The sequence below is a fragment of the Acipenser ruthenus genome, chromosome 10 (genome assembly GCF_902713425.1).
Source record: "Acipenser ruthenus chromosome 10, fAciRut3.2 maternal haplotype, whole genome shotgun sequence".
NCBI lineage: Eukaryota > Metazoa > Chordata > Actinopteri > Acipenseriformes > Acipenseridae > Acipenser > Acipenser ruthenus.
Genome location: NC_081198.1, coordinates 3,457,231 through 3,477,747, shown reverse-complemented (window position 1 = coordinate 3,477,747; position 20,517 = coordinate 3,457,231). Strand labels below are relative to the sequence as shown.

General features: G+C 39.4%; 1 protein-coding gene across 1 annotated transcript; it reads right to left on the bottom strand.

Annotated features, from left to right (window-relative positions):
* Positions 1–1,739: 1,739 nt before the first annotated feature.
* Positions 1,740–16,829, bottom strand: LOC117408381 (interleukin-12 receptor subunit beta-2-like). Its single transcript, XM_034013329.3, has 16 exons — positions 16,689–16,829; positions 14,797–14,915; positions 14,214–14,489; positions 12,943–13,057; positions 12,549–12,718; positions 12,261–12,406; positions 9,681–9,819; positions 7,661–7,734; positions 6,656–6,860; positions 5,875–6,063; positions 4,864–4,962; positions 4,608–4,763; positions 4,178–4,315; positions 3,911–4,010; positions 3,221–3,320; positions 1,740–2,662 (listed from the first exon to the last, which is right to left on the bottom strand). Exons 2-16 carry the CDS (start codon positions 14,870–14,872, stop codon positions 2,186–2,188), a joined length of 2,460 nt encoding a protein of 819 aa, XP_033869220.3. The 5' UTR covers positions 14,873–14,915; positions 16,689–16,829; the 3' UTR covers positions 1,740–2,185.
* Positions 16,830–20,517: the final 3,688 nt, after the last annotated feature.

The window sequence follows — 20,517 nt, the reverse complement described above, 5'->3', positions numbered from 1 at the left end:
AGTACCTTTTGAACCCCAGAATAAATGAGCACAATCTGTCACAGTTTTAAGCCACTAGGGATACACTATGATTTCAATTGAGGGGAGTTTTCAAAATCCCTTGGGGCACACCAACCTTTTTAGAATGTACATTTTCTGTGTTGTGAAAAATTAGTTGATTGGCGAAAATGCCGGAGCCCCATGAAATTGGAAAAATAACAATTTGGATCATTAATTTTTAATGTCCATTTAAATTTCGATCTTTACAGCAGCACTATGGCATAGTTCTTCGGAAAGAATTACAAGGTAAATTGCATGATTGCTTCACTTGGAGCCATGCTTAATGTATAAAGTGTGTGAATGCTAACACTGCAAGTGGACATTGTATTGTATTTTGGATTGTAAAATAAAATCCTACAGTAGCACTTCATACAGTTAGGTATAACACTATAAGCATAAAGTAAGCTTTGTATTTAGTGTTTGAAGGTCTAGCTGGCTTTGTACATACAATAAGTCTCAAGCAGACTTTCAATTGGAGCGCTGTTGGGTCTAGATTAGTTTGGGGTTTTGACTCAGTCCCTTTCTGCAAACATCCCTGTTCTAATAAATTGCTTAAGAGGTGTTTAATGTTTACTGCCTCCTGCAGTGTGTAGTGTTGAAGGATTGCTGTTTCTCATTTTTTTTTGGGGGGGGGGGGAGGGGGGAGTAGTAGTTGGGTGGACAAACAAAACAAAAAAAAACAATCTCATAACAGTGAAGATTTATCTCTAACCTAGAATGATTGGGTGGCAAGCAAGTGAAAAAAAAAAGACCTGTAAGAGCTGTATTCCTTCCATGTCTGAAAATGGAGTAATAAATCCCCCAGACAGACCAGCAATGTTTTGGTATTGCAACCTCTTTTTCAAACTTGCTCTGAGCAGTTTTGAGAAAAGGCTGTGGCTTTGAAATGTCACAATGCTGATTTCTTTGTAATGATGTGTCCTGTTTGTAATGTCGGTTCCTGATTGTTTGATAGAAAATGAATGTTAGTTATTAACCGCTTGGAGCAAAGTTGAAATCAGAAAGAAAAAAAAAAACTATATAAGGTGCAGGTAAGTCTTTGGTGGTAATCATTTGAATGGTTGTGTTAAGCCCATGGGGGAGTCTAGTATTCTGTTAAAACGTGAATATCTCCTAGAATCTAACCCATCTTTATTCCATCCATCTGAGCTGGTATCACGTGTTGGAAGCAGAGGTGTATGGATATAAGCATGAACACCTACAACACAATTATACAGAGACATGCTCCTAAGATAAATACCATCATATCTTCCACTGAATCCTACCTTTGATTTAAGATGGCTCCCCATATTACACAAAGTTATCAACTGTACAGCCACTTCCTTCATGGTCTAATGTTACATGCCGATTTACTTTAGGCTGCATTTACACAGGGTCTGTTTCATTTGAAACAATGTACCAATGTGCTTGCTGTTCACACACCTGCAAGCAAAGGGACCAAGTTCGTTTGGATGCGAGCTGAGCGGGGTTTTATTTTTTTTGGTCCTTTTTTATTTTTAGGACCGAGTTCGTTTTTACCATGAGCTTTGGCCAGTTCGGCTTGGATTTTGGTGTTTGACAATTTTCTGCCAGTTTCAGTTTCTGGCACTGTCGATGTTTAGGATTACCAGAATACCATAGTGAAAAACTGGGATGTTATTTTTTATTTTTTTATTCACTGATGGTGTAGCAACTCTGAAGCCGTTAACAAAAATGGCAGTATATAAAATAACAGTTTAAAAGTTAAACATCGTTAAAAATCTGTTGTATGACAATTTTGCAGCATGTAGCAACTTTTAATTTTTTTTGTAAAATCTTACTACCTGACATTGCTGTGATCAATATTCAGCCTCTTATTGGCTGTATCCCAAGTAGCTGATTCCTATAAAGAAGTGATTAAAAGGTGTTGCATCCACATTTCGTGGTTAGCATTTATGGGACTGTCCCTGGTTGGAACAGTCAATTCACCATGCTATGCACCAGCAACATGCATTTATTTGCTATCCTTTTATGTCTTACAGTTTTCCTCTTTGCACACACACATCACTGCATGATTTTAGTGCATTGTTATAAAGCAAAAATAACACCATTATTAATTTGCAATGCAGGCTGTGCATGATTTCTAGTTAGTACAATTTAATTACAGTATAACAGAAGGTGAGGTAGTTCAATCCAGGAAAGAACTGCAGTTTATTTTCACTGCATCCAAAGTGAGTGTCCCTTCAGGTTTTGAGAACGGGCTTCTGGGGAAAGAAGGGGCAAAGTCATCAAAGAAGTTGCAGGTTTCCTCTTTGCTGGAGCCCATGTGTAACACGTTGGAAGGTATGTAATCCACAGTAATCTCAGTGTTACAGGATTCTGGTGTCTGCACGCTAATGTCAGACGCCTGTGACACACTTTGGATATATGCGCCAGGCAGGTGGTGTTTATATATTGCCAGATCCTCTGGTCTGCACCATGGCAGCATGGTTGGCTTGCCTGCTTGCTTTTCCTCTGCTGGAGCACCGGTTCCATTGTCACTGACGAGGTCTTCGGGGGCTGAATCGCTCTCCTCGGACACCTCCTCGACTTCAAGAGTGTCAGGCTCGTCACAGCTGGACAGGGAGTCACTCAGATGCAGGTCGTAAACTAGCTTCATCTGCCCCTGTGTCAATTTGAGAGAGTATATACAGCTGATTGCTCTTTGGGTTGGGATCCACTGGGACTAATGCATGCATTTGTTCAATTCCTGATTCAACCATTAGGTGGCAGTCTTTGACTTTTATATTGGCTGTTGATGCTGTTCTTGTGATGAGTAAAGGGTATGCTGTACCATGTTTACCTGTACATTCTGGTAAATAATTTGCACCAAATATTTTCTAGCTAATTAACTAACCTTGTTTTCAGATATACTGACCCTGATATCCCCTTCATCTTCAACAGCTGAGACAGCTCAGGGATGGAAGTCAGACTCCTACTGCATAGCCATTTCACCCATTTCAGATTTTACTACGAGCTTGATTAGCCGCAGTGTATAGGTAACAAGCTCAGGTGTGTCATTAAACTCCTATTGAAATGAGGAATGGATCAAACTGCTGTGCAATGGGAGTCTTATTTCTATCCCTGCAGCTCAGTCACTTGCTGGCAGAAGCATGTTTGAGAAAGTGCTTGTTTTGTATTGTGTTTTTTCAGCACAGTGAAGTTCCTGCCCTTTGGCCCCTACCTTTACAGCAGCGTATTCTTGAGCCCATTTGCAATTGGCAGGGTCTGGAACGTGACCCGTGTACCACTGAGGTGTGAAGCGGGAACAGAGAAGTGTCATCCTGAAAACAAGAGAGAGACTGGTTAATAAGGAAGCGGCTCACTGTAACACATCATATCAATCTTGTGCAAATGATTCCTTATTAGAGCTACATTCTATTGGTGAAGCATTGCTTTTACACAGTTTTTGTTCATGTTTCTTTTTTTTTTTTTTTTTTTTTCCTCAACTAGGGAAAGGATCATGAAACAAAACAGGCTGTTTAAGCAGCACTTGATTAGTGAACTTTAACCAGGGTGGGGATCAATTCCTGTGTTTCAATTCCCATTCCATTTCCAATGCCTTTTTCAAATCAAATTGCAATTCCAGTTCCTTCGATTGAATTGGAATTGATATTTTAGAGACATTCATAACTGTTGTGATTGTTCAACTGCTTTCATCTGAAGCCAATTTAATTGACTGTCAGTGACGTCAATGTAAGTGATGTGGTGCCCCTGTGAGAAGCTTGTCTTAACAGAATGCTGCTCATTGCAATTTGAATCAATGATGTGTTGGAATTGATTAAAAGGGAATTGGAATTAGGAATTGAATCAACCCCAACCCTGACTCCAACTACTGTAATCATGTAAATAAATCATATTGAAAGTCACTCACCTTTGATTTACTGCTGAGTTACAGCAAATACACACCAAAGCCAGCCAAACCAGAAAGAAAATTAATGCGGCACCCGTCAAAGACAACACAAGCGGGTTTTCTGTAATTGAAAGAGAGATTGCATTTCACTCACTGTGTATCACAAATCCACTGCATACCATACAATACAAAGCTATAAATAGATATTTTATTCATATACCAAACAGATTGTATTAATGTTTGAAATATTTACTCAGGGCAGTTTTTATTGTTAATAATTATACATACCTTCTGGAGTGACAGTAAATTCAAACTCCCTCTTCGGTCCCTCGCCAGCAGCAGTTGAAGCAGTCATCCAAGCCTGGTAGGTGGCCCCAGGCTTCAGCCCATTGATTGTATAGTTAGTGTGCGAGGCATCAATAAGTCCTAAAACAAAATCAATTTAAATCCATAGGACAGTGTACACGGGGGTACATTTATGTAAACTTGTCAAGCATGTCCTGTAACTAAATGTCAGGGATTAAGAAAGCAAACTTGTGTGTGCTGCTACCCCTGCACAAAGAGATTCAAGTCATTCATTACTGAAAACAAATCCCCTTCATGAATCTAGTGAAGAGACACTGTACACATGTCTTAATACCATACAGTACCAGTATGGTAAAACAAGCATTCACTGACATGCAAACACAAGTTTATGCGAATCCTTTCATTTCCGTACCATGCACTAGGAGGTGCGCTGAGTTGAGACTTTTCAAGTAAATGCTGTAGCTGCTTATGCAGCCCTTGCGGTGTTCCACTGGAAGTTGCTGCCAGTGCACAGTTACCATTGTACTGCTCATGTGTTTTATAGATGGCGTGGGGCCTTCTGTTGGAGCTGGAAAACAATGTGCAAAGGAGAGATTTCAAAATGTTCTCTTTTTTTTTTTTTAAATATCAAATATGTATTTTTACAGCACAGGAAATACATTTCTTACCTAATTGTTTAACGTATGCATGCACAAATCCAGCCTTCCCAACACCTTCATCATAAAGTGCATTCACCATAACTTTATAGCAAACATAGGGTTTCATCGCTTAAAAATAAGAAACAAATATATATTAAATATATAACATGCAATCACATCTATGAGTAATTGAGTAGCTTCCTATTGCAATGTCAAAAATCAAGGATTAAATGAGGTTTTCGATCAGTTTTAAAGTATAGCAAACAATGGGCATGGTTCCCCTAGAACCTCATGGAGTCCTGGACTTGTGTCTTTTGTCTGCTTATTTTGACACGGTCTGTATTTTGAGATTAGCTTTTCTGTAACTCTGTCTGGAGCTGAGCTGTCCTGCAAACTTTTTTCTTTGCCTAGCTTGATGTATAAAGTTATAAATAAATGTTGTGTGCATTTGCTTCCTTTTTTATGCATCTTATTTGGTCTAGTTTATTTGCAAAAAATAGATGAAAAAATCAGCATAGCACTGTAGCTATCTCTCTACCATGAATGTAAAAAAAAAGTTTGTGTACTTTTAAAAAGTATACCAAGTTGATAGAAATGTGTATAAATCAGGCTAATCAAATACAGTTTAGCTGGTAATGCCAGCTGTGTTGGACGTTGTTGTTAAGAAGTGTAGGAGTAGTTTAATAAGGTTGTAACGTTTTGAAAATGTCAGATCTTTGGAGACAGACTGGCATGGTGGCCGGCAGGTTTCATCGAGGGGAGGAAGCTCGTCTCTCTAGCTAAACCTCTTTCGGGAAATGTACAGACTGGACTATCAACACTGCCTGCTGTCTGATAACAAGACTTCCTAGAAGACAGCCATCTTTTAAAGTTAAAAAATATATATTGGGACGTTGCAACAGCCAGTCTCTCTTCTGTCAAATGAGGTGCCTTGCTTAATCAAAGAGGATACTTAGCCTGCCATGAAGCAACGATCTATCTTTCTGTCAACCATCATTCTGAACAAGATCTGCTGAAGTTGTGCTCCATTCACTGCTGTACCTGATATGACCGTAGAAAGCTTGTCATGAGGGAGTCTTGTCCAGCTGAGGTCCAGTTTATCCTGGGTAGGAGACCACTCCACTACATATCCTTGTAAAGCCAGGGCTGTGTTTACTGGAGGCCTCCATTTAACCACAATGCTGTCGTTAGAGTGACGCACGCAGGTTACATTTCCTGGTGCAGGAAAACCTTGAAGAAAAGAACAAACCGTAGAAAGAGTTCATTCTTCATAACAACACTAACATCCCAGACTCCTAGACAAAGAAGGGCTGACTGTATTATAGTAAATTCACTAGTCTAGCATTTGCCCTGAGAAAGTGTTGAAGAGAATGATGCTAGATTATCAGTGTGCTGCTATTGATGCTATGCCTGACACTGTAACTGCACTAAATGTGGAAGCCAGTTTAATTAGTGATACTTGATTTCTTGATGGCCCATGTTAAGGAATTGCATAACAAGATGCATGCAAGACATTTGTATATATTTTAGCAGCCTGTTAATACATATTGTAATTTTAAATAATTGGGGGTAAACTTAAAACATAATAACAGAATAATAAGATGAGATGTTAAAGGGTTATTCGATAATTGTGGAAGACTGTCACGTAACAGTGAATGATAATAGTAATCCAAAAAATGAAGTTGCTTTTGACAAAATGTCATACAGTAGCTGTTGCAATAAACCTGAGCTTGAAGCATGTACATTTGACAGCTGGGAGTAGGAAGTCATTTTAATAATTGGAACACTGTGTAAGTTGTGGACTGGCCCAGCGTATAGCTACCTGTCTGGAAAGGTATGCTGATGTTTGTAGGAGGGGAGTTTCCTCTGGAGTTATAGGCTGACAGTGTAAGGTTGCAGTGAGAGCTGGTCACGGTGAGGTGGTTCTCGGAGTCTGGCAGGACTACAGTGATCTTGTCCTTACATGGAAAAGGAGACGTCACTTTGTACCCCAGGATTTGTCCTCTTGCTTCAGACTGGCTCAGCTTCTACAACACAGTTTAGATTTTTTATTTGATTTATTTTGTAATGTTAAATACAGATTCATATTTGTGATTGTACAATGGTATGTACAACCTCCAATTATTGTGATTGGCAATAGACTTGAGACAGCTTTACCTAACTTAACATTAGTCAGTTCAAGATGAGTGGTAATCGGGGTCACTGAAGCCAGGCTAAAGGGTTTAGTCAAGTCTAAAGTTAATGCCCTAATGGGATTATCCCAGAAAAAAAATAAAAAATGAAATGCAAGGGGAGAATGGTCTTAAAAAATACACACAGGCATAGTTATAATACCCTCTCATAGTTCAATTAAAAGCAAAACCACTTGCATAGAAAATAATTAACTTTTTATTTTACACTTGTAGGCAGAATGTCGTCCTAAAGGGTTACGTGTGATTTCTTTTAAGTCGTTTTTTCATTTCATGGTAAACTGAAACTGTGAGGCTGTGGTTTCGCTCTCACAGGTTAGGCTTGTATTTCACAGACTGGGCCTTTTTTAGAAAAAGGTGTTGCATTAACATTCCGAATGACAGAAGCAATTCTGCCTGTGATCTGCCGTGGCTACGAGACCACAGAACTCAACGCTTGGTTCCTTCAATGGAAAATGTGATACAACTGTTTCTCAAGATTATTTGATAAGAGATGTTTTTATGTCCCCAAAAGTGTAATCGCATCACTTGGCCGTGCTTTGCTATTGGAGGAATAAAAGGCAATATATGTGTTTAGTAATTCTTACATTGAGAACTCTCCTTGTTTCAAATGTTCTCTTTTGCTAAGTTATACTTGCCTTCCAAACAAGGGTGAGGGAGTTTGGGTCTGGGGTTTCCATCACAAACCAAATATCCAGCTCTTTTATAGGCACTGCAAACCAAAAAAAAAATGCCATTTATTTATTTGCCTTTTCAAGAATAATACGCACCTTGCTGTTGCTGCAGATTACATGTAAAACCAAAGAAAGTTATTCAGTAGTCTGTTCAATACAGGATCCCAAATCCACTGAAATAAATGTGCCCTGTACGTACATCCTGTCCATTAAGATGGCCTGGACCATTCCAAATGCTCTCTGAAAATGCACTGATGAGATCACCGATCGGACCCTGGGGTCTGTTAAATGCACTGATGAGATCACATATCAGATCCTGGGGTCTGTTAAATGCACTGATGAGATCACCGATCGGACCCTGGGGTCTGTTAAATGCACTGATGAGATCACATATCAGATCCTGGGGTCTGTTAAATGCACTGATGAGATCACAGATCAGATCCTGGGGTCTGTTAAATGCACTGATGAGATCACCGGTCTGTTAAGTCTTCATGCATATGTTGCTGATGTGCGTCACAATGACAAAAAAAGGAATCTTTTTCTGTAGATGACTAATAGCCATGGAAAATCCTGATTCATCCAACGGACAACAAAATACCTCAAACACAGGAAATACCTCAAGTACAGTCAAAATCCTAAAAGAGTTTGAACCAAAATGAAAAACTTTTATGAATTCAGTGCAGCAAGGGTTAAACCCCCCTCCCTGCTGAATAATTCATATAGAAACCTGTGATGTCAACCAGACCCTCACACTCATCACAATGCGGGCTAGGTGTGAAGCAAACCCACGCTGCCTTCCGCCATGTGCTCTGAGCAGACAGGATAAGGTGTATAATGTACTAGCATTTCTGAAAGCAAAGCATCAGAGTGTATTTACATATACAGTAAGGTGGGTGCTGCTTTAGTGCCTATGTGCTGAGACAGGGTTATGTTGATTTATCTGGCTGCTTCTGCTCCATTAAGTGTTTGAGCGCTATAGTAACACAATGCTTTCTATTAATAATCAAAGAAAAAAAAAACTGCTGTTAGTTTGGCATTTATAGTAAGCCCTATTACATTTTCAGAAGACTGATTTCATGTTTCAATAGAAGATAGTGAGTCAGTAAAGGTCATAACTAAATGTATTTATTTTAATTAATTCCAAATCGTGACCTTTTAAGTATACTCACACCATTTTATCATTGCATCCATTACAACATAAATTCTAAGCTATTAAAAGCATGTACAATAACAGTGTAACAGTAAGAACACAATCACATAAATACATTCAAACACATTGGTTTTGGGAGTATAAAATTACAAAACCAAGCTTTATTATGGATAATGATTACATATGCATTCCTGCCTTATAGCACAAGCTGACACAGATACATAATTTGCTGTGAACTGGCCATCACATTGTTGACACATTTAAATAAAGGTATTGGCATTGATCAGATCAGAATAGCCCTCTCCTGCCTGCATGCGAGGTATAGAAGCAGGAATGTGGTGACATCTAGAAAACCACTGCTGGGCACAGCCCCTGATCAGCTATAAGAAATGCTCAGCGCACAGCATCGGGTGGTGCTACGGAGCCTTAACATTTAAACAAATGACCCAATGCAGTTTTATTTCAAAGCAAAACTGCAACAATAGCACTGCATGTACATGCAAAGTAACCGGCGAAAGGTTTTAATGGAGCGACAACAGAAACAGGTAGAAATACTGAAAGCAAAGCTCCAATCTGATACCATGTAGAAAGTCATTTTTAAATGTGTCAGCAACAGCAGCCTTTTTGTCTGAAACAGCAAAAGCCTTTCTAGTTTTGTCAAGGGAAAGTGTATTACTAGACTAATGGTTTGAATGAATACATATAATAAAAAAATACCCGTTTTCAAGCTTGTATTTTTGTAAATGCAATAAAAGAGTATCAATGTGTAAAAACACAGAGAGCACAGCTGAATGTTTCTACTGAGTTTGTATAGTAAGAAATCAACATGCTTACCGGCTTCCGGTGTTTTGTTAGTGAATGGCTCACTCCACTCACTCCACATGCCTTTAGTGTGGCTCAGCTTGCACCTCACTTGGAACTGATAATCTGTAAAGGGCTGCAGACCAGGCAGAATGAATCTGTCGACTGTCACCTATGAGAAAGAAAGACCAACATGAATCAGTGATGGCAGTCCTGTAAAATGTAATAATTAAAAGAGTGTTAAAAGACTGAGGCATTCTGTTTACACAGTTCTTTTCTGATCAGATCACCAAGATGTTTCAGTTACACATTTCTAATGAAGAACTGCATTCAGAAGGTAAACCCTTTGCTGTGGTTGTCTTCACTGAAGGACGTGCCTTATGTGATAAGTGATAACCTCCCAATAAAAGCACTGCTTTGAGTCTGTCCTCTGAGTTGTGTGAGGGACTTCCCAACTCAAGAGCACATAACAAGTTCCAGGCTGGCCGTAGGGAAGTCATGGGCGGGGGGGGGGGGGGCAGGATAGCTGCCCTCCCCCGTTAGACGAAGCCAAAAAGCAGGTGGATGCTGAGGAGGAGGAGGAGGAGGTGAACTCTGGCGCACAGCAGGGACGCAATGGATTGAAGTAAGTTTTAAATCCCTTCCTTGCCAATCATTGTACATATTGTTTATCGAAGGACAAATAAGAAACAAGCAATTCGGCTGATGATTTGTTCTGGTATTGGAAGCTCCTAAAATATGCTTGCTGTTTGCGTGATTTGATCTGAGATTAAGTGACTTCCCTGCCTGAACCACCGCTGTGCTTAATTAACTGATAGGAGCCTTGTGACGGCATGCCCACCCCATGTGTGTGTTTATTTATGTGTAATTATTGTTTTCAATGGTATTGCTTCCAGGACATAGGCTGGGAAGCCTATTGTTATTGCTGGGATTCTTCTTATTTTTATTTTTCATTCCGCCAGAGTTGCTCGAAAACTCTCCAGATTCGGTAGGATGGTAGATGCTTATGGGAAGTTGGTAAATGTTAATTGAACATGTCTTAGGTCACATTGTTTGGCCGTTATATTGGATTGAAAAAAAACATTTTGCCTAAATGTAAAAATTCGTCTTTCAAAAACAACTTATTGCAGAGTGCTGAAAGGCTGTTGAGGGATAGTCCAAGATTAACTGGTGTTTGTAAGAAGCTGGTTGTGTGGTATGGCAGCCATGCTGCATGAAGTCCGCACGGTACAGACGTCATGATCACAAACTACCAACATCTTCTTCTCCCAAACCACTAGTCCGATTGAAGCAAACCAAATGGCACATATGATCGTAGTGTGGTTGTCTTTGAAGGATGTTAAAGGGAAGTTGCTACAATAAAAAACATGGCGGCCACGTTGGATGACATCATCAACTTACAAAACTGGCTACAAAAACCTTTGTCTCTGAAATCGCTAGTCCGATTGAACCAAAAATTGCCACACGTGATCCTAGTGTGGTTGTCTTTAAAGGTTGTTCAAGGCGGCCACGTTGGATGACATCATCAACATACAAAACTGGCTAATAACTCCTTATAGAGTGCAGATAAGGCCATGGTTACTATGGAACACATATAGTAAACCATGTATGCTCTATTAAAAATTGTCATTGCCCATGACCTTTGACCTCTCCTAAAGGTCAAATGTAAAACTGCCTTATAACTCATAATAGAGTGCACATAGGGTCATGGTTACTATGTAAAAATGCCATTCCGCACTATTTGCTAAAGTGTTTGGTACTGGTACTGCATTCTGGACTATTTGCTAAAGTGTTTGGTACTGGTACTGCATTCTGGACTATTTGCTAAAGTGTTTGGTACTGGTACTGCATTCTGGACTATTTACTAAAGTGTTTGGTTCTGGTACTGTTACTGGTACTGGCCCTGGAAGCCATAAAGTTGCTGGCCACTCTAGTTATTATTATTATTATTATTATTATTATTATTATTATTATTATTATTATTATTATTATTATTGTTGTTGTTGTTTTATATTGTATTTGTGTGCGGACTGACGAAAGCCGTCCGATGTTATTGTTTATTATTTGTGGCCAGTGAAAAGACAGCATTATTGTTATTATTTCATTTCCTGGTCTGGCGTCACCACCTACACACTCCAGTCAAGCCATCTGTCACTATGGTGTCCTGTGTGGGATAAACAACGCCTTCAGAGTCAGACCAGGGAAGGACCGTTTCTTTTTTTTTTTTAAGGTTTTTTTTTATTATTAATAATAATAATAATAATAATAATAATAATAATAATAATAATAATAATAATAATAATAATAATAATACATAAATAAATATACACAAGGGGTGTGCACCCCGTCCCAAGCCTGTGTGCCAGCAACCTCTCACAGCACTTCCTGAAGCAGTGATTTCTCATTTCAACTGCCATGAAACCGCACTGTTTCCATGCCATTCATGCTGTGGATTGTCTGCAATAACCTGCACATCTATCTAATAGGAGCGTGGGATATTATTAGGAAATGCACAGTGCTCTGTGGTTGACAGACAGGTACCAGTATTCAAGTAACACCAACGTGCTGCACAAAGGAATATGCAGCTCAGTTGTATAATGAAGCATATCTCACGTTCAAAGTGTGATGTTTCCAGGTGCTGTGGCTCAGGGGCTGGTCCCTGACCTCCAGGAGCTGGCAGTTCTGTGCAGCCTCCCAGTGCAGCGTGCAATCAGAGGAGGCACAGTTAAACAAAGTGATGACCGGAGGATGGGGCTTCACTACAAAAAACAACAAAAACTACTGTAAGAGACTGTGCCTTTCCAAGGCATGATATAGCCTTCCATTACTGAACTGAATGTAACAAGCTCTTTGCATTGGCACTTCACATAAGTATTTAAGGGCTAAACCTGAGATACCTACCTATGTCATTGAGTGTGATGTTAAGAGGTGGGGAAGATGCACTTCCCAGTGCGTTTGAAGATGTAACCCAGACTGTGTAGACAGATTCTGCATTGAGCGTATGAAAAGACACAGATCCAGAGCCAGGGTCATCACAGATCCCATTCAAATCATGAGTCTTATTCTTCATCCTACAAAATGCAATATCAGTTGAGTCCGCAGTGCCTGAACTGAATAGGCCCCCCATTTTACAACAAAAATGTCTCTCCACTGCTCTGTGATTGCAGAAGGAGCCGTCAGGTGCTTAGTTAGATTGTCTAGTTACCGGTACTGAAACGAGGTCTCTCATAATACAATTCACATTCTTTTTTCCTGTAATGGGGCCTCAAATGGGGAACTGTAACTATTAGCTTACCTTAAGTGAAAGCTGGTTTTAATGTAAGGCTCCCTTCCTTTGTCCCAAGTGCATGTGACATCCCCGAGCTGTCCATTCTGAGTGCAGGTCAGGTTCTGGGGGGGGTCAGGTGGGTCTATAACACAACCACACACACTTACAAACACTCCTGAGCTCTTCTAAAGGTCACAGTTTCAGAACGAGGTGGCACAAAATTCCCAGCCGCACATACAGACGTTAGACCAAAAAACTGAAACACCTGCAACATGTAGCACACACGTTGTGCAGCCAGGTTTTCTCACATGCCCTGTTCTGTAAAAGCTCTGTCAGTTATGCCATAACTCGAAAGACAGTAGATCTGACACAAAGTGATACAGAGCTGGCTTCTGAATACCACAAAGCACAAATTGCAGTATCACAACATACAGTCTCAAAAGTTATTCAGCAGCAAATATAAGGAATTCCAAGGCAGTAATCAATAGCCAGGTATTCGTCCAGCCCAATTTAAAACCACCACTGACATGTTGGACCTGTACTTTCCTACATAGTGCTATGGCAAGCGTTTCCGATTTCATATAACCATTCTATATGAGACACAGAGGAAATGGGATGGGAGTCAGAACATTTTACTAACGTCACAAATATCAGAGATCACTGGAACTCTTTTTTTTCTATAGTGATTTTCCATCGCACCCAGCACTTTCCTGTACGGAAGTAGCTTACTGCAACACTGCAGTTTAAATACTTAAATACTTAAACAACATAAAAAGGCAGAATTAATAAACTTCTATATTGAAAATCACAGGTATGTCAAAGGACACATTCTAAAAGAATATAGTGAAACATTTCTAAATGACATGGCACAGTGCACAAATGGAAACAAAAAGTTGAAGGGGCACTGTTTTAGTGAAATAAATAATGATTAATTAATGAGTCATTTAGCAGACGCTTTTATCCAAAGCAACTTACAGAGACTAGGGACCTTGGTTATAATAAGACCTCGGTTTTATGTTTCATCCGAAGGACGGAGCACAAGGAGGTTAAGTGACTTGCTCAGGGTCACACACAGTGAGTCAGTGGCTGAGCGGGGATTAGAACCGGGGACCTCCTGGTTACAAGCCCTTCTCTTTAACGACTGGACCACAAAGCATATAAATGCTTAGAATAGTTGACCATGTACAGTTGTAACAGTTAAAGCACAGAGATCATGCAAATAAATCAGCTTCATCATTCATAATAAAGCACAGACAGGGTGTTTTTATTGGCTCGGTGTAATTAATAACGATACTTACATCCAGCTTTAATATCAATCCCACAGATCAAGCGTGAGAACGAATTGCACTCTGTTTTACAGGCAAACGCCACCTTGTGCTTCTGCAAGTTTGCAATCTCCAAATAAATGGTAGAGGAATTGTATTGGTGACGATCGCGTATCTCATTTGAATCCTGGTAAATTGCTGTTCTGCATCCATTAGTAGACTTTTTGAAGGTGCAGTATACTGTGACGTTTGTTCCTAGCTGGACTACCTGCCCAGGCACAGAGAAAGCAGCACCCTCAGTGCAAATTTCTGCAATAAAATAAAAGACATTTCAACCGCTTGGTGGCACAGAGTAATAACCAACTTGCCTTTTCACCTAGTCACATGGTTTTGGTGGTCTCAAAAAGGATTTTAGCACAGCCACACCATTTGAATATGCACGCGGCTGACTATATGTAAGGACTGTCCCTTCTGTTAAAAAAAAAAACATGTTCACAGAGTAATACATCAGTGCTGATTTCCATTGCAGTAAATGTGCTTGCAACAGTCTGCGCACATCTGCTCGCCAGATGCTTTTATTTTTGAGGATCGTTGACAGCATGGTTAGGAGGCTTACCTATTCCTGCTGCTCTACCCCATAGAAGAACAATCAAGTTAAAGGTAACCCAGCTCGGTCCCACAGAACACTTCATGTGAAAGGCATCTGGCTCCTTTAAATAACGACTGGAGAGATTGCTAAGGAGACAAAGAAAATCAGGAATTACTGTGAGGATACACCATTTCAAGCATTGTAGGACAGATCCACCCACAGAAACACTGAAGAAAACGTTGTCATTGAAATAACTAAGTTTCTATCAGTATTTCTAAATGTATGGCAATGGAGTGTTTTATAATTACGGATTAAATACCCACAGAAACAACCATTACTATGAAATGTAAGTTTATTTTAAATATAAACGAATACTGCTGTACCTGTCCTGTACTGTAAATGAAACTGATCACTGCACAGTCATATAATAAAATACTTCCCCTTTTTTGTAACCCTTGTAATGAGCGTAAGTACTGGTAGTAGCAACGATGCTCTCTTTCCCGGAATCTGTTATAGACTATTGAGGAGGTCAAACATAAAGTACTTTCGCTGTTCCACAGGTTGCCGTGTGGGTTGCAGTGGCTACTTATTCAAATAAGCTTAAAATCCAATGCAAACATGCATTTGCAGATCTATATCTGTTTGTATAAACATGTCCTATTGCGTATATCAACTGGATAAACTTCTATATTCGATGAAACATCCCAGGAGTCGTGCAAAGGACATCACCCTGGTCGCGGCACACGAATACAACCAACCTGTAACTTTATAGCCTGCTGTTAAGAACGCTGCTTTCATAGACAGTTAGAACGTGTTTTATATATTCCCTCAGAAAACAATGTGAGCAGAACAGTGTCAGACTAAAATAACGTGGTCTTAAACAGAAATAACAAGTACTTCCAATTGAACAACTATCTTTCAGAAGGATTATGTAAGATAATGCTACACTGTAGCGCCGACGCATTGCTCATGTCAATTCTAAAAAACACATATTACCAGAAGTGTGATTTCAGTAACTGGTCTACAGTAGGCTATTTCTAGGTAATTGTACAAAACATTAATATTACTATATCTGTACACACCACCACTCTAATGCGTAATCATTAAAACAAACAGAACACAGTACATGCACACAGCTGGTATGTTCTTCTGCACAGTTCAGGTAAAGAAGCTGATAAACTTATCTGCATCTTTAAAATTATTTATAGACGTTTCAATAAAGTATATAAATATACACAAAAACACTTCATATATTTTTCCAATGCAAGCAGCTTGCTGGGGGCTGATCTGGAGTATATAGACGCTGCTGTCAATGCATTGAACTGAAGGGAAATTTCCGACTGCTCACAATGGAGAAATTAAGTACTGAGGTAATTAAGTCGTTTGTTCTATTCTTATACCAGCAGATTCCAGTAATTCAAATCAAGGGCTCCTAACTATATAGTATGCTACAATAAAATAAATACATACATAAATACGTTTTATATAAATACGTTGACATGCAAAAGGCAAAATACTGCTTTAATTGCTTACTTACATGTTGCTATATTAATAATACCCTAATAATAATCACAATAGTCATAATAATAATACCGGTATGATTTTCTATTTACCGATAATGCATATTAATCTACATTACCATTGTCCATGAGCTTATTAATACATTCGTATCTAATTACATATAAGATATATATAATGTATTGTAGAGTACATATAGAAAAAATATAAGAAATAAAAAATATATATGTTATATACAGTAGATAATGTAATAATTGCCCCCTTCATGGCTTCATCAATAATTTTTTTTTTTAAATCGGCTAAAATATATGAATTATTACCGAAAAAATAATGCATTTTATCACAAATGATAATTACTATTGTGCTCAAATAACATCATACTGTAAATAAATAAGACGTACCTATGGTAGACGTTTCGAGCGCTTCCATTTTATTTGACAGATTCTCTGAAATGACCTGTTAATGTTGTCTGCGTGAATGTTAAATAAAGTACCAGATCATTGTGATGAATCACCAGTCACCCACACTCTTCACTTTGTGCTGTAAACGAAGCCACTGAAGAGCGAATGCTCTGATCTGATACAACCCTAATGCAGCCGAGCTGAACATGCAGTTCCTGTACTGACAGCCATGCGAACTGACACAGACACATTGTAAAAAGCTAACTAAATCCTTTACCTTAATGATTACAAATAATAACACTACAGTATAATAATAATAATAATAATAATAATAATAATAATAATAATAATAATAATAATAATAATAATAATAACTCAAATGTTTACTTTTTGTTGCACATATTACAGGATGTGTTCCTAGTAAAGCTAATTAAAAAAGAATACCTGATTCTGTTCAGCATAAAGTGCAATATATTTGTTTCATCAAACAAAAGTAAACTTTCATTCTAAGTGGCTGATCAATAAAGCAATTGATTTGGCACAGTGTTCATGAGAGCTTCCCATCAGTGTTGTTGTAGAGCACAGGAACTTACCTTTCCTCAAGTGGAATTCTATTGTCATGTAAAACCACATCCTTGGTCCCGCCTTCCAGCCATACCGCCCAGTCTCCCTGTTAGTTATACATACTGTGAGTGAGTGGGACATCAATGTCAAGTAAACCCAGCAGTTCAATTTCATCTAAAATGGAGTTCAAGCAGACAAGAAGGATCTTTTCGGGAGAAAGGGGCTGTCATCATTTTCTGAGCCAAAACAGTACGGACAAGCAGTATTAGAGAAGGTCTGTTACAGACCGCAGAGATCCGTTCCAAATGGAAACATAGCGCAAAGTGATCCAGCCACACACCCTTCACTTCCTGGCCAGGTCCAGCTTTGATCACAATGAGAAACCCCAATGAGCTCCATTCCAATCAATAGGCCATGTAGACTATGTCTGTCTGCTCTGCTTGCTTAACCTCATCCTGTGAAAATCAAAAACAGACCCTTCATATGAGTAATAAGGTGTATTGATTTTTAACCAGGAAACCCACCATTCATAACATCTATGCTAACTATGCTAACTCCACAGACTTTAAATTGCACACGCGACTTATTTCAATAAACACATGAGAAGGAAAAACATGCACTGGCTGACCACTTTATTAGGACTTGTCCCTAATGTCTTGTTGGGCCACTGTGGCATGGACTCCATAGAAGGTGCTGAAAGGTGTCTCAGGGTAAGTGTAAGGGGCAGTGCTGTGTCATACACTGCTGTTAAGGGGGTCTCAGGGTAAGTGTAAGGGGCAGTGCTGTGTCATACACTGCTGTTAAGGGGGTCTCAGGGTAAGTGTAAGGGGCAGTGCTGTGTCATACACTGCTGTTAAGGGGGTCTCAGGGTAAGTGTAAGGGGCAGTGCTGTGTCATACACTGCTGTTAAGGGGGTCTCAGGGTAAGTGTAAGGGGCAGTGCTGTGTCATACACTGCTGTTAAGGGGGTCTCAGGGTAAGTGTAAGGGGCAGTGCTGTGTCATACACTGCTGTTAAGGGGGTCTCAGGGTAAGTGTAAGGGGCAGTGCTGTGTCATACACTGCTGTTAAGGGGGTCTCAGGGTAAGTGTAAGGGGCAGTGCTGTGTCATACACTGCTGTTAAGGGGGTCTCAGGGTAAGTGTAAGGGGCAGTGCTGTGTCATACACTGCTGTTAAGGGGGTCTCAGGGTAAGTGTAAGGGGCAGTGCTGTGTCATACACTGCTGTTAAGGGGGTCTCAGGGTAAGTGTAAGGGGCAGTGCTGTGTCATACACTGCTGTTAAGGGGGTCTCAGGGTAAGTGTAAGGGGCAGTGCTGTGTCATACACTGCTGTTAAGGGGGTCTCAGGGTAAGTGTAAGGGGCAGTGCTGTGTCATACACTGCTGTTAAGGGGGTCTCAGGGTAAGTGTAAGGGGCAGTGCTGTGTCATACACTGCTGTTAAGGGGGTCTCAGGGTAAGTGTAAGGGGCAGTGCTGTGTCATACACTGCTGTTAAGGGGGTCTCAGGGTAAGTGTAAGGGGCAGTGCTGTGTCATACACTGCTGTTAAGGGTTCTGTCCCCTGTCAGTGAGATGGCTGTTTTGCATTGTGAAGTGGATGCTGGGCAGTGCATATCATATTCACAACACAGCAAAGTCTATGTTGAGCAACATTACAGTCTAACTGTTTAATTGTCTAATGCTGTTGACACTAGTTCCATGAAATAAGGTGTGGTGAAAGGGCCTATGATAGCAGAAGTACATTTAGTATATTATATAGTCTAATGAACAGCAGCTGTTACTGATATGGAGCAAATGCAATAACTGATATTCATTTCATCAAAAGAAACAAAAGTGTCGTCAAAAGCTATACTGTTCTTCCTCTTGACAGTAGATGCAGTTTACCATCTCTTAATATTTCAGTTACCTGGTTACTATCCTACTATGTGTGTTTTGTATAATTCTCAGTGGCTGCTTCTACTTACTGTAGACCATTATTTACCAAGCTTAATGTCCCTATTAAATCACAGGGCCACTGTAAAGACTCTTATCTAAAACATTTTAAAAAAATATGGAATTATAAATCAATGTGAAAAATAAAATAGAAGGAATAGCCAAAATATCTGAAAAGTGAAGAGAGCAGAACTTCATGCCTAAATGAGTGTGTGTGTTTGGAACTGCTCTTGCTTTTTATCATGCATTCAGAAGTGTTTACAAGTAATGCACACACACACACTTCACACAGGAAACCATGCTTCATTAGATCACACCTTTTACAACCATTGTGTCCGTTTGCATTGGGACTAATTCTAGTTTCATGCTTATTTAAAAATCGACGTGTTATCAGCGGGCACTGCACTTGCATTTCTTTTGTGAAACTCTATTTTTTATTGTCTTTAGTGATGTTTATGAACCACTCCTGTTGGATAACACTAACAGGATTGATAAAGTTACAGGTTGGCAGTATTTATATCAGACACAGTTTCGCTTATTAAAACTAGTCCCTCACTTTTATAATCATGGAATCTTATTCATCAGAATGGAATCTTATTCATCAGTGACAAACAATGATGAAAAGCCATCGCATTCACTTATTCACTTTGTGTATTGATGTTCTTTGAAATATAATTAGCTTCTGGTTTTGGTCACAAATCACAGTTCTAGTTAAAAGTGTTTACAAAACCACGGTGAAAAAAAGTTTGTCTGATTGTGTTACTTAGTTTCTTTTTAGTAAATAGCATTTCTTACTACAGAATGATTAAGGCAGGCAATCCCAGAGTCCTGGGCTTGAAGTTTATGGCAGCCCCACAGCTATACTTTATACCTCTGTTATATTTTTTAATTTAATCTAGGCTCAATAATGATTTAGGATCTGGCTGGAAAAAAAGGCCTGGACTGAAAAATCCGAAGCTGCCTACCCCTGGCTCAAAGTTCTAGATGAAAGTTCTTATTCCACTTGACGAGTATATTATTTAGAACCTTCTAGGTTTTAGCTGCACATACACACATATAAACAGCATGTGAAGTCTAAGGAAACAGCCGTCAAGACTGTTGTTAACTATACAGGAAGGAAAACCATTCAGTTTGTTTTCTTTCACAGGTGCCAACAGACCTTCACGGCTAGCTAGCTCAAGATGCTTTCAATACGCATCGTTGGTGATATTCACTGATTATACATTATTCAATTAGAACATTTTAGTTCATGTAACCCTTCAGCTTGAGCGAGCCCTTTGTCCAGAAAGCTGCAGATCCCAGTGTATGTCAAGGAGAATTTGGCACAGTTCTCTAA

Coding starts and splice junctions, on each gene's coding strand:
- LOC117408381 (XM_034013329.3), bottom strand. CDS start 14,872: ATGAAGTGTTCTGTGGGACCGAGCTGGGTTACCTTTAACTTGATTGTT. Junction 6,861..7,660: donor CCCTCACCCTTGTTTGGAAG/GCAAGTATAACT, acceptor ACTGTGTTGTAG/AAGCTGAGCCAGTCTGAAGC. Junction 2,663..3,220: donor AAGAATACGCTGCTGTAAAG/GTAGGGGCCAAA, acceptor AAATTGACACAG/GGGCAGATGAAGCTAGTTTA.